The 13817-nt window shown below is 45.4% G+C and overlaps 1 protein-coding gene across 2 annotated transcripts in view; it reads right to left on the bottom strand.

Moving 5' to 3' along the window:
* The window catches only part of TFG (trafficking from ER to golgi regulator), a 28494-nt gene that overhangs the window by 9704 nt on the left and 4973 nt on the right, over positions 1–13817 (bottom strand). For both annotated transcript variants that reach the window (XM_066578378.1, XM_066578370.1), the window contains exons 2-3: positions 10555–10764; positions 3039–3122 (exon numbers count right to left, since the gene is read on the bottom strand). In XM_066578378.1, the coding sequence (XP_066434475.1) occupies positions 3039–3122; positions 10555–10738 (268 nt within the window). In that variant the 5' untranslated portion in view covers positions 10739–10764. The remainder of the gene's footprint in view (positions 1–3038; positions 3123–10554; positions 10765–13817) is intronic.

Below are 13817 nucleotides of genomic sequence, written 5' to 3' on the forward strand. Positions count from 1 at the left end.
GGGCCAAGAAAAACTTCCAGAAATCATTGTCTGTGAACACAGTTTGCTGTGCAATCCACAAATGCAAGATAAAGCTGTATCATGCAAAGGAGAAGCCAAAATATATCAACAATGCAGAAATGCCAGCGTCTTCCCTGGGCCAAAGCTCATTTAAAATAGAGTGAGGCAAAATAGAAAACTGTTCTGTGATCAGATGAATCAATGTGTGACATTTTTTAGAAACTATTGTCGCCATGTCCTGCGGACTCAAGAGGAGAGGGACCATCTAGCTTATCAGTGTGCAGGTCAAACGCCTGCACCTCTGATGGTATGGGGTTCCATTAGTGCCTATGGCATGGGCAGCTTACACATCCTGAACGGCACTATTGATGCTGAACAGTATATAGAGGTTTAGAACGACATATCATCCATCACAACAGCATGGCTTCACAGAAGAAGAGTCCGGTGCTGATAGGCTGCCTGCAGTCCAGACCTTTCACCAATAGGAAACACTTGGTGTGTTATGTAATGAAAAATGCAGTAAAGACGACCCAAGACTGCTGAGAAGCTAGAATCCTACATCAGACAAGAATCCTCTCCCAAATTCCAGCAAATGGTCTCCTCACTTTCGAGACACTTACAGACAGATTTAAAAAGAAGAGCGGATGGTACACAACAGTAGGCATGGCTCCGGGCAAACTCGGAGATGTGTTGCTGCCATCAATATCTGAAGAAGTTATTTTTTTAATGAAGTGTGAAAAATGTCTCCCTTCACCCTCTGATCTGTGTTCTATGGTGAATAAAATATGGGTATATGAGTCTCCATGTCATAAAAAAATCCCCACCCCCACCCCCCAACCCCCTTTACATTTTATTACTGTCTCTCTCTGAAAGGAGGCTAAATATAGGTGATGTAAAAGCCCATAATAAGGCAAGAATAGCTAACTAAATACAGTAGTAAGCGGCAGTCCATACAGTGCTATCATGGAGGTTCAGGGTTTGTATGGAGAGGAATGAAGGGTTGATCCCGCTCCATACAATGTGGGTGATGGCTGCTTCTTACAACCGCCCCCAACAGCTACGCCGCCCATTGCAGCTGTTAACTCTTTAAAATGCCCCAATCATACTGCAGGAGTGATCAAACCATAGCAAGTTCTAGTTTCCTGTAAGGACAAAAAGTATTAATCAGTTCAATAAATAAAAGTTTATCCCCCTTGTTTTACCATATCTAAAAAAAAGACCCAAAACCCATTTGGTATCGCTGTGTCCATAAACGTCAGAAAGATTTTAGATTTTAAAAGTAGTACAACAAAACGGAAAACAACAAGAAAACAAAACCCAATATATAACTCTGGTATTGTAGTAAAATCATACTGACCTACAGAATAAAGTCATGGCATTTTTTGCTGCAGTGTATAATATATGCTGTCGTAACAAGCCCCCCCCCCCTACCACCCACCTTGGGGGAAAAAAAAATAAAAAAATTCCGCCATCTTCGCCATTTCACTCAGAATTTTTTTTACAATTTTTTAGTACATTTATATTGTATTAAAAAAATACAACTCGCAGATAAATGCCTATGGTCCAAAATGGGAATTTTTATTTTTTTTTTATTTTTTTTAGTGACCTAAATTTTACCACACTTGTTTTAAAAACTTCAGACACTTTGCAGCCCAATACAAGCAAAGTGGATGAGATATAGAGAGATATCTCATCCAGACCCTGGTGAAAAGATAAGCAGCATAAATAAGCTTGCAGTGCAGATTCTAAATCCGCAGCGTGTCAATTTATGCTGGAAATTATCACCCCTTCATATTAAAGTGGGGTGAAATCTGCAACAAATCCACATGCGACAACACATTCTAAACTTGGTGCAGATTCCACATGGACTTCCAAGGTGGAGAATGAACCCATGAAGTGGTTGCCCAGCGATCAGCTGATTGATCTAGGTTGGGCAGCTGAAATTAGTAGGATCTATACAGAGTATGACTAAAGGGGGTTGTCCAACAAGCTTAAAACACACACAAAAAAGAAATAAATAAAAATATAAACACACAACCCACTTGAGGTCCCAGACATCCCCACTGCAGACCGCTCCGGGCCTCGTCTGTGATGTCATCCTGTAAACAGATCCGCGCTGAGATGTGGGGAACTAGAAGAGGACGTGCTTGTTTATTTTCCATCATAGAGAACTAAATGTAAAAGTATGTTGGACACCCCTCTAACTACCTATATAGATCCATAAACTAGAATTTCTCCAGAAAGCTACCCTAAAATAAATATGAAGGCCAATGCCAATGTATATGACAATGCTAAAATGACAATGTTGTTAGGATATAGCATCACTTCATCAGTGGGGTTCTGATCTCCGGGAACTAAACCCCATCCTGGGAATAAGAGGGACAGCACTTGTTTAATGCTGCATCCCCTTCATTGTCAGGATTTTATTTTGCTGTACCACAGTTTTTTTCCAAAGACTTTAAAATTATTTTCTGCCGCCATCTTCTGCGCACAATAGTTTTATTTTTCTGTTGACATAGTTGTGTGAGGGCTCATTTTCTTGCAGTAAGTCCTGTAGTTTGTGTTGGTACCATTTTGGAATACGTACAAATTTTTATTCAATTTATTTATTTATTTTTTTTTTAAAGAGACCGGGTGACCCAAAAAAAAAAGCGCATTTCTGGTGGTTTATTTTTTTTTCTAACGACGTTCATCGTGTGGGGTAAATAATGATTACTTTAATGTATCACCGTGTCCGTAAAAGTTTAATCTCAAATATGTATTTTTTGTTTTGAAATTTAGATTCTTATATTGCAAACACGGCAAAAGGGGTGGTTTGAACTTTTTTTTTTTTCTTCTTTTCTCCCCAAGTCTCCAGAGGGGACAACAACCGCCGATGCTTTGATCACTCCTGCAGTATGATGTACTGCCATAGCATTACAGGAATTAGTTTGATTATTACAGAAGCAGAGAAGACTGGGATGTAATACAAGTAATAGAGCCTGATGACAAATAATAAATATTTCTAATAGATGTAAATCACAGACGCCACCACCTACCAAATAGCGTCAGCTTCAATATCCTACTGCATTGTATGGCAAATGATAAATCCGAGCTGTCAAAAATGGTTATGAGGTCTCCATCTGCGGACAGACAAAAAAAATGCATATATTAATACAGGAAGATGGGCTGTTATATAACAAGTCAGCTGGCGGCTCATCAAGTTTTTTTTGCTACACATCCCTTTGAACAATGCTACTACATGGTTATTTCCAGACCAGAAAAAGAACATGCCTCTTATAGGCATTACATGGATATGCATTATATCATCTGCTTCACATTTCAGTTGATATTTCTCAGATTGTAGCATTTCATAATGAGAGCCGTGCCCCATTTACCACATTCCATGACCAGCAATGTGCCGTGTAATTCGGAAGTATTGTCTCACAGGTCAGAAAAGCTCAAACCCCCCAAACCCCCTTTACAACATACAGAATAGAAGATTTAGAGATGACTGTCCATTTCTAGACTGCACATCCCTCCAGCGCCACCTTGTGGAAATATGTTAGTTTACATTTCCACGCTGTATGATGATGTGGCATGATGAAATGTTGGCCCACAAAGGCCAGTTCTTTACTAGATTTAAATGTACTGAGAAAAACCATACGACACACCTTCTAGGCATGAAGCCAGCAGGTAACGCTCCAGCGACAAAATCCGAAAAGCAAATACATTGATATCTAAATACTGTACAAGAGGAATGGAATTTCTCCGCTAGGTGCGTGCCAGGCCGGGACTTTTTTTTTTATCTTTAGACCTGGCAATAAACCCCAATTGTTCAACTCTAGAGAATAATTAGGCTCCAGTAAGAAGTCTTAAGGCAAGTATTAATGAAAGTTCTCATTTTCGGCTTTATTAAATATAAGGTTGACTCATACGGCCATAAATCACGGAATGCCACCAGCGAGAGGCACGTGTGACACTGCATACATGCTGCCCATCGCCATGTACTATCTTGGCATGTATGAGCATGTGATATGCGACAAGATAAAACATGCTGTAATTTTTCTTGCGCACATTCTTTGTGCAATTCTGTTCTATATACACTGAGCAGAGGCTGGGCACACTTAGCTGGGTAGACGCTGGAGGGAAGCCAGCATCGGACTATTTTATACTGCTTTCTCACATTACAACAGCTCACTGACACTACCGCTATTACACTGTAACGAGAACCCATCAATACAATAAAGATGTGTGGAGAAGCTCACAGTAGAGAAGGGCAGATTCTGCAGAGGTGGTGACTGGAGTGTGCCAGTGATTGGCTATAAGGGGGTATAAGAGATTGGAGTTAAACATAACGCCACAGGCGTGCTGCCTAGGAGCTATGGTATCACAATACATAGGATGGGCACTGGCAAAATAAAGCAATTGTTCCCTCACAATCACCAGGTTCAATGATAAAGCCCTACTTGGCAAATAATACAGTCCACAGGATGAGAAACCCAAATTACACGCCAAACCGTCCATCTGGTGACCCCTAACAAGGCTACATAAAACATAATCCTACAGCCACAAAACAATGTTACATGTTAGACCACGTAGGATAAGGGAGGCTGAGAGACCCTGTATGTATGACTACTACATGGGTAGCTTCACTAGTGTTCTGTAATAGTAGCATGGCGATGGTAGAAGCAGATCATCTATCAAGCATAGAGATGGTACTAAGAGCCACACATGCTGATAGATTGCCTAGTAGGGGCTGTGGAGGTGGAAGAGGGGAAGTAGACAGGGAGGTCGGAAGAAACCCAAGAGAACAGTATCCTTGAGGATGGAGTCAGTGTTTCAGTGTGCGCCCAGTCTTGCCACCCCTAGGGTTACGGTTGGATTCCCAAAAACGGATTTAGACAGAACCTCAGATAAAACCATAAACCTTCGCTAGTCCAACGGAGACCAACAAGGTCTCTGTACGACACGCTTTCCATTCCTTCCTGATATTTACACCAGAGAGTAGTGTAGTCAGCTGGGCCATTCTGTCCAGTGCAAATGCTGGGAAGAAACAAAAACCTACCAACTTAGAGAGGTGTTATTGGTCTGCGTTTGGCTAGTGAAATCCTATGGTCCCGCTGTTCTCAGTAAATCAGACAGAACCCAAGCATGGAAGGTTGTGGCGCACACTGAACTCAGCTTAATGCCAATAACAAGGAGCATACGGAGGAGTTTGTGAGCTCCAGTACAGTGCCCAATGCTACACAGACCCACAGATTTAGTTGGAGTTCATCACCAGCAGATCTGGCAGTTATTGTAGAGACTGTAAGGGGTGCAGAACAGAGTTACTGGAGGGAGCAGACGAGCCATTCAGAGTGCCGACCAGAGTTACTGGAGGGAGCAGACGAGCCATTCAGAGTGCAGAACAGAGTTACTGGAGGGAGTAGACAAGGCGTTCCAGGAGATCAGATATGAAGGGGGAGTCGGGGACAAGATGACGTGTCCTCAGTAATGGTGATATGACAGCAGGGATGGCTACCAGAACAAGGAGGTTAAATCCTGTAATGAGGTGACAAGTGATATCTGTGGAAACACTGGAGGAGCTGTGGGAATGGGGGCACTAATGCAAGTTGATCGGGAAAGGAGAGGAGCCTGGAGACAACTTCCGTTATTGGCTCAAATGCTGAAATTATACAAGAGGAGGTATATGAGGGAAGGGGATTGCTGTTACCTGGGGACTGGGAGATTATTTCACGTCACAAGACTTCAACCAGCCAAGCCAGGATCCGACTGTACACTGATGAGGGGCAAAACCCCCTGAAACAGCTGTCTGTGTATGGATTCTGGCTTGGTTTTCAATTCCCAACCATTGTCCTACAGACCTGTATATAGGGTCAAGCATTGATTTGAAGGAATGCTGCCATCCAGTAGGTGGCGCTGCAGAGGTATTGTTCCATCTCCCTTATGTGCATATTAGCCAGAGGAGCATGGATGGCCTTCTAAGTCTCCTCACTCACCTTCTTGGTGCTCTCCCTAAGGCGATGTTACCCCTCCCGATACACTTCCTCACACACTAAGCAGTTTAGTTGCCATACCAACCATATCCATACCAAATACATAGACTGGGTAAGAGAACTAAAAGGCGCCTTTACACAGAATGATTGTTTTTCATATTCCTGCGATCCAGCAAGAATCTGAATTGTTCGGTGTAGGCGCATGCACCATATGAATGATGAACAAGAAGTTGATGACTTCTCATTCGTCGTTCAGTTTCTGCATGCAGAACACTAAAGGTCGTAACATTCCGTGTAAACAGGCAGTCATTCTCTTTTTAACTGCCGGCTTGCTGTGAACTGAGGCAGGTAGTTGGAACGATCTCCAACCCTTTCTGCCTTCACTGAAGTCAGTGATGCTCATTCCTTTGTAAAAGCACAGGAACAATTATCGCTGGGATGATCTGAGAGACATCCGCTTCCCAACAGATCGTCCCGTGTAAAAGCACCCGAAGTGTAAGTCTGAATTAAGTGGCCAGGTCTTCAGCAGGAGTTCTGTGAGGGAGAGAAAAGTAGGAGTCACTTTGGACTATAGACCAGTGTGGAGATAAGGGAGATGAAACCGGCTTGTTTAGTATGTTTAGGGGCCCGGTGTGGCGCAGATTGTTAAGGCAGCAGAAATGCAGTCCTAAGCGCTCACTCACGACCTGGAGGTTGCAAGTTCAATCCCCAAGTTGGTTCAGGTAGCTGGCTCAAGGTTGACTCAGCCTTCCATCCTTCTGATGTTGGTAAAATGAGTAGCCAACTAAAAGATGACTGAGGAAGGCAATGGCAAACCACCCCGCAAAACAGTCTGCCAAGAAAAGGTCTGACTCGGTGCTAGTCCAGGAATTAGGCTCACATTGGGCCATCCATACAATAGTTATGAGCTGCAGGAGATTTCTGACATCATTTACACCACTTCCCAGAGCAAATTATACATAAATGAATGGGCGAGGCTCCCTAACAAAACAAGCTACACCCTTTTCCTAAAAGTGCTATTAAGCAGAAAGTGAATATCAGAAAGTCACAATTTTTCGTTCTGAACAAGCACGGCTTGTGCCAAAACCTGCGACTTTTGTGCACCAAAAGGCCTGACAAACACTGGGAACCATCGAGGGAGAAGTAACCCATGACTAGTGTTTTTACAGTCAACACAGAACACTGGCGGAGGGGCAGGAGTTGTACTCACTTCACCCTACCAGCCATGTAATCAAGGTTAACAATCCTCCTCTATGCTGGTAGTGAAAGTGGTTGGACCAGTCTAAATGTTGCTTGTGTAGCACTTAAGGAACATCTTCATTTCCTTTCAGGCTCCATTCTATATTATCAGTAAGTCTCACCCCCAATTGCTGCCTATGGAGGGGCACATGGGCGAGATTTGTTGGGCATTTGATAGAATCTAATCCACTTGCTTTGCACAATTTTTTGTTGTGGACTTTTAAAGCACGCAAAAAATCTGCAGCATTTCCATGTGGTGTGAGTTTAGACTAAGGGTGGATTCAGACGACCATATATCGGCTCGGTTTTCACGCCGAGCCGATATACGGTGTCCTCATCTGCAGAGGGGGAGGATGGAAGAGCCAGGAACCGGAACTGAGCTCCCGCCCCCTCTCTGCCTCCTCTCCGCCCCTCTGCACTATTTGCAATGAAAGGACTAGGGACGGGGGTGGGGCTAAGTGCCACGAATTAGCCCCACCCCTGCCCTGCCTCTCCCCATTGCAAATAGTGCAGAGGGGCGGAGATGAGGCAGAGAGGGGGCGGGAGCTCAGTTCCTGCTCCTGGCTCTTCCACCCCCCCCCCCCCCCCCTGCACACGAGGACACCGTATATCGGCTCGGCGTGAAAACCGAGCCGATATACGTTCGTCTGAACGCACCCCTAGTCTAAATTCACACCACATGGAAATGCTGCAGATTTTTCGAGTGCTTGAAAAGTCCACAACAAAAAATTGTGCAAAGCAAGTGGATTAGATTCTATCAAATGCCCAACAAATCTCGAAGTAAGGAGTAACCAGGCAGCAGCTGATGATTTTGAGAAGATTAGAGTATCTTTTTATTCCTCGATACAAAGAAAGACCGGCAACATTTCGGCTTCCACCAAAGCCGGAACGTTGTCGGTCTTTCTTTGTATCGAGGAATAAAAAGATACTCTAATCTTCTCAAAATCCTCAGCTGCTGCCTGGTTACTCCTTACTTCCAATTTGCCTTGGTCTTCGATCCGGACCATACCTGGCTCCTGCAAATTTTCTCCTCACTATATATTACAGTTATTTCCCTCGGGGGAACCAGAGTGTCTTCTTGGAAACCCCGATGCGAGTGCTGCGGTTGTACCTTCTTTCTCTTGTTGCCCAACAAATCTCGCCCATCATGTGCCCCTTCCAGCCTAAGAGCCACTTCTACATCCCAGGTTTACATTCAGTGGGGCAGTCTGCATCAATGCTGCTGAATATGCGGACATATATGCAACTGTATTTCTATAACCGCTGTATATGCTATGCAGCTGCATTATGCCATTTTTAAAAAATATACATATATTGAAAATTTTGTTTAAAGTTGACTATACTTTTCAATAACATTGCACAATCCCAACATATGCTGATGAAACATGCCAAAAGCACTCCCCTTTAGTATAGGTCTGCCTAATAAAGCCTATGGGCACACTGGCCTAAACGCTGTGAAAATGTAGCCTTCTGTCCACAGTAAGTTTGCTCAAGCAAATGAATCGATGGTTGTAAAAATCCCCTTACTATGTCACAATTTGCTCGTATGTTCAGGCAGTTCATTTAAAACTATTTTTTTTTTTTTTAAACAGGATTGTTCAGTTCGCTGTATCAGCGAATGAGATAACCTTTGGTGTTTAAAGCAAAACGAGCCAACATTGTTCGCTAGCATGAAAACCTCATTATTGTTAATCGTTCAATCGATGCTCGCGTTTACACTAAATGATTATCGTTCAAATGCGAACGATGATTTTTTTATTTATTTATTTTTTTTTAATAATCGTTCCACGTAAAAGGCCCTTAAGGGTGAATGAGTGGATTTCAATTGCTGTATCCGGAGTGGGCAACTGCCTCTGGTTTCCGCAAAAAATACAATTGACATTACGGGAAGATCGCGGATTCCACATCTCCGCTAGGCGTTGACACAGGAAAAGCAGGAGTTAAAAAAAAAAAAATCTGTACATCCGCAGTACAAGCAAGCTCCGATTGGCTGAGGCAGTCAATTAAGGGCTGCGATTGCGCACCAAGAACCAATCACAGCAATCTACTGCTGGAGGCGGGGTTCTTAAACCTGGCCTACGGCAATAGATTCATTTCTGCAGAGGAAGCCCAGAGCAGCAGCAGAGATCAGTGGCCGCAACCCGGACGGCAGCAGCTAGGTGAGTATTGATTTCTTTTTTTTCTTTCAGCATCCTTGGCTGCGTTTTCAGCGGAGCTGAAAACGCAGCCAAAATGCTGGCATAAAGAACACCAGCGCTGCTGAAACCGGGCTGGATCTGCAGTAAACGCAGCGTTGCAAAACGCTGCGTTTCTGCAAACGTCTGTGTGGGGGAGGCCTTAAAGGGGTTGTCCCGTGAAAGAAAGTGGGGTTCAGCACTTCTGTATGGCCATATTAATGCACTTTGTAATGTACATCGTGCATTAATTATGAGCCATACAGAAGTTATTCACTTACCTGTTCCGTTGCTAGTGTCCCCGTTGCCATGGTGCCGTCTAATTTCAGCGTCTAATCGCCCGATTAGACGCGCTTGCGCAGTCCGGTCTTCTCCCTGGTGAATGGGGCCGCTCGTGCCGGAGAGCTGGTCCTCGTAGCTCCGCCCCGTCACGTGTGCCGATTCCAGCCAATCAGGAGGCTGGAATCGGCAATGGACCGCACAGAGCCCACGGTGCACCATGGGAGAAGACCCGCGGTGCATCGTGGGTGAAGATCCCAGCGGCCATCTTGGTAAGGTAAGTAAGAAGTCGCCGCAGCGCGGGGATTCGGGTAAGTACTAAACCTTTTTTTTTTTTAACCCATCCCTTGGGTTTGTCTCACGCTGAACGGGGGGGCTATTGAATAAAAAAAAAAAACCCGTTTCGGCGCTAGTGAAAGAAAGGGGTGCCATTGTAATTTTCGCCTCAGGCCACAAGTAGTCCAGATTCCTCCTTATCAAGGTAGATGTGATTTCAGTTGCTGCGAGTCAGTGAATACCATTAGCTGCAGCATTTGCTTCACTCTCCCCCCCAGCAGTTCCCTCATTCTCCTCCCCACCCCTCTCTATAGGCTTCTATGGTCAGCATGAAACAGCAGCAAGCAAACCCCACCACCCCAATTTCATCTGTCTTGGCATCCATGTGGTTAGAAGGAAGCGAGACCACTAGTGACAAGGGCATCAGAACTATTTTCTGCACAAAAATGTAATTTTGAACAAAGGGATTTACACTTTGCTAGTTCTCGTATTTACTATTACAGCGGTGCTTATTAAACAAACATGTGCATAAGACAGCAAAATTATGTCTGGTCCTGAAGACTCAAAATACCCCAGACTTGATCCCGTTAAAGCGTGGAGAAACATACCTTCATCTTTATATTTGATGGTAACTTCATCGTTCGTTGAGAGCTTCCCTCGGAAAACCCTCTGCATCATCAGGACCAGCTCATCATAAGTGATGTCCTCATTGTGGATGGGAATCCGACGGATGTCTTCCCCAAGCTGGGCTTTTATGATGAGCTTGCCGCTCAGGTCCAGCTGTCCATTCATAGTGGACTCCGTGATGACTGAGGCAGCTTTATGGAAGGGAGGAAAAAAACAGCAAACTTTAGATTTCCAAATATGAACTGTTAATTGGTTGCAAATGAGATAGTAAGAATAGGTGTCCTACATGAAGATGCCCTTTAAGTGAGTTCACATAATATACAAGGCTACCGTGCCTCTATAGGGATCCTTCATAGATCTTGCCATACTCATTAACGAACAGTGCATAGGGGACCTGAAAAAATTATATATCACATGTATAGTGAAACCCGCAGAAAGAAAGGTCAAGATATAACATTAACTCTCCACTGCCAAGGGCGTACTAAGTCAGCTAGAATCTAAAGGTCTTTTTACACGGGATGAATGTTGGGCAAACTATGCCCGACACTCACCCCTTTGTTTCCTCGCTCCCATGCTCCAGCACGGGAGCTAGCAGAAATGTCTCTCTCACAGAGCAGCCAGCAGGGGGCGGGGAAGTGCAGGAGATTTCTCTCCTCTTGCTCCCCCCACCCCTCTCCATTGAGATAACACAGTGGCCGTCCGCTACTGAACGGCCGCTGTTTGAGCTTCAAATTTGGTATCGCTGCGTCCGTAAAAGTCCGATCTATCAAAGTAATGCATTATTTACCCCGCACAGTGAACATCATTAGAAAAAAAATCTAAACAAACAATGCCAGAACCGCACCTTTTTGGTCACAGTCTCCATGAAAAAAAAAATGCAATAAAAAGCGATCAAAAAATAGAAACTACAGTACATCCCACAAAAAGCGAGCCCTCACACACAACTGTCTACAAAAAAAAATTATAGCTGTCAGGAGAGGTTGACAGAAAATATTGAAAAAATTAAATATCTTTGGGAAAAAAAAAAATAGTACAGCAAATGAAAAAAAAAAAAACACTATAAATTTGGCATTGTAGTAATCGTGCTGACAAATACGTCATATTTGTTGCAGTGTGTACGCCTGAAACAAGACGTACTAAAAGATGGCGGAATTTCATTTTTTCCCCCCATTTCACTCCACTTAAACTTTTTTCAGTACATTATATAGTAGTATTAAAAAATACAACTCGTCCGGAAGAAAACAAGCCCTCAGACATCCACGTTGATGGTTAATTAAAAAGGAAAAAAAAAAGTTTGAATTTTTCTTTTTTTAAAAGAGGAGGGGGGAGGGGGGGGAAGCCTAGCCGTGTCCCTAAGGGGTTAAAAGGGCCTCTGTCAGTACCATAAACTATGTTACAGCCCTCAAAGCTGAGGGGGGGGGGGGGGGGGCATGCGTTAAACTCACCCAGACACCGTTCCAGCGCTGTATCTGGCGCACAGCTCTGTGCACGTGCTGTCCCATTCATCTCTACGAGTTTCTGTATTCTCTCTTCTTTCTGTATGCCTCCTAAAGGCCCATTTACATGCAACCGTGTGGGAGTGGGGTGGTCTGGATCACTCCTGGGGCAACCGTGTGGGGGTGGGGTGGTCTGGATCACTCCTGGGGCAACCGTGTGGAGTGGTCTGGATCACTCCTGGGGCAACCGTGTGGGGGTGGGGTGGTCTGGATCACTCCTGGGGCAACCGTGTGGGGGTGGGGTGGTCTGGATCACTCCTGGGGCAACCGTGTGGGGGTGGGGTGGTCTGGATCACTCCTGGGGCAACCGTGTGGGGGTGGGGTGGTCTGGATCACTCCTGGGGCAACCGTGTGGGGGTGGGGTGGTCTGGATCACTCCTGGGGCAACCGTGTGGGGGTGGGGTGGTCTGGATCACTCCTGGTGCAACCGTGTGGGGGTGGGGTGGTCTGGATCACTCCTGGTGCAACCGTGTGGGGGTGGGGTGGTCTGGATCACTCCTGGTGCAACCGTGTGGGGGTGGGGTGGTCTGGATCACTCCTGGGGCAACCGTGTGGGGGTGGGGTGGTCTGGATCACTCCTGGGGCAACCGTGTGGGGGTGGGGTGGTCTGGATCACTCCTGGGGCAACCGTGTGGGGGTGGGGTGGTCTGGATCACTCCTGGGGCAACCGTGTGGGGGTGGGGTGGTCTGGATCACTCCTGGGGCAACCGTGTGTGTGGGGGTGGGGTGGTCTGGATCACTCCTGGGGCAACCGTGTGTGGGTCGGTTGGTCTGGATCACTCCTGGGGCACCTATGTGGGGAGGGGTGTGTATTACTACTGGGGCAACTGTGTGTGTGTGGGGGGGGGGGGGGGGGGCTATTACTACTGGGGCAACTATTGGGCGGCTAGGGTATCTGTATTACCACTGTGGCCACTATGCTGAGACGCTGTATCTAAGCCGATCCTCTTTGATACATCTGCTGAGCAGACGTATCTAATCCGATCATGTAATACGTCTGCTGAGACGCTGTATTGCACAGGATCTGCTAAGACTCAGCGTCACAGCAGACGTTCAATGCTTAGTTTACGAGCGGCCATAATGGGCACAACCATTTTCCAGCAATTTAATAGATACTGTAAAGAGCTCCGATTGGCCAGCACTAATTATGTGAGCAGCACTGCCTAATCCCAGAACAGCTACAGTGACCTGGTGGCCTTAACACTACCAATGTAATATAGATGCCCTGGTAATCTAGAGATGGCAGTGACAATCCTGACCCCCGAAAAATAGAATTTTTGGAAGGAAAGGCCAGAAAAGAAAGTCCAGTCAAACCTGTAGTTTCATTGGTAATCCGTCCGAAAGCAAGCAACTAAACTTGAGGCAATTCTTTCTAGGAGTTTTTTTTTTTTTTTAATAACACACCAAAACCCCATTTTTGTACAACGTTTGGCACTGCTTTCTCAGCGCAGCACTAAACGCTGTACAAGGCTCCCATTCATACAAGCGTTTTTGGCCCTGCGTCGCCCATTGAAATGAATGGGCAGTGGTTTCAGCACTGCTGAAAACGTGGCACAACTTGGTGCCGCATTTTTGGCAGTGTTAACCGCACACTAATTTTCAGGGGGAGGGCTTGAAATATTAGCCGAACCCCGAAAATCAGCCCTAGCTACACTAGATGGACAAAAAAGCAATACTCACCCTGGTGCCGTCAGGGTCCCGGCCGCTGGTCTCTGACACTGCTTCAGGCTTCCCCTGCACTGACAGAT

Source organism: Eleutherodactylus coqui, chromosome 1, assembly GCF_035609145.1.
Source record: "Eleutherodactylus coqui strain aEleCoq1 chromosome 1, aEleCoq1.hap1, whole genome shotgun sequence".
Classification (NCBI taxonomy): Eukaryota; Metazoa; Chordata; class Amphibia; order Anura; family Eleutherodactylidae; genus Eleutherodactylus; species Eleutherodactylus coqui.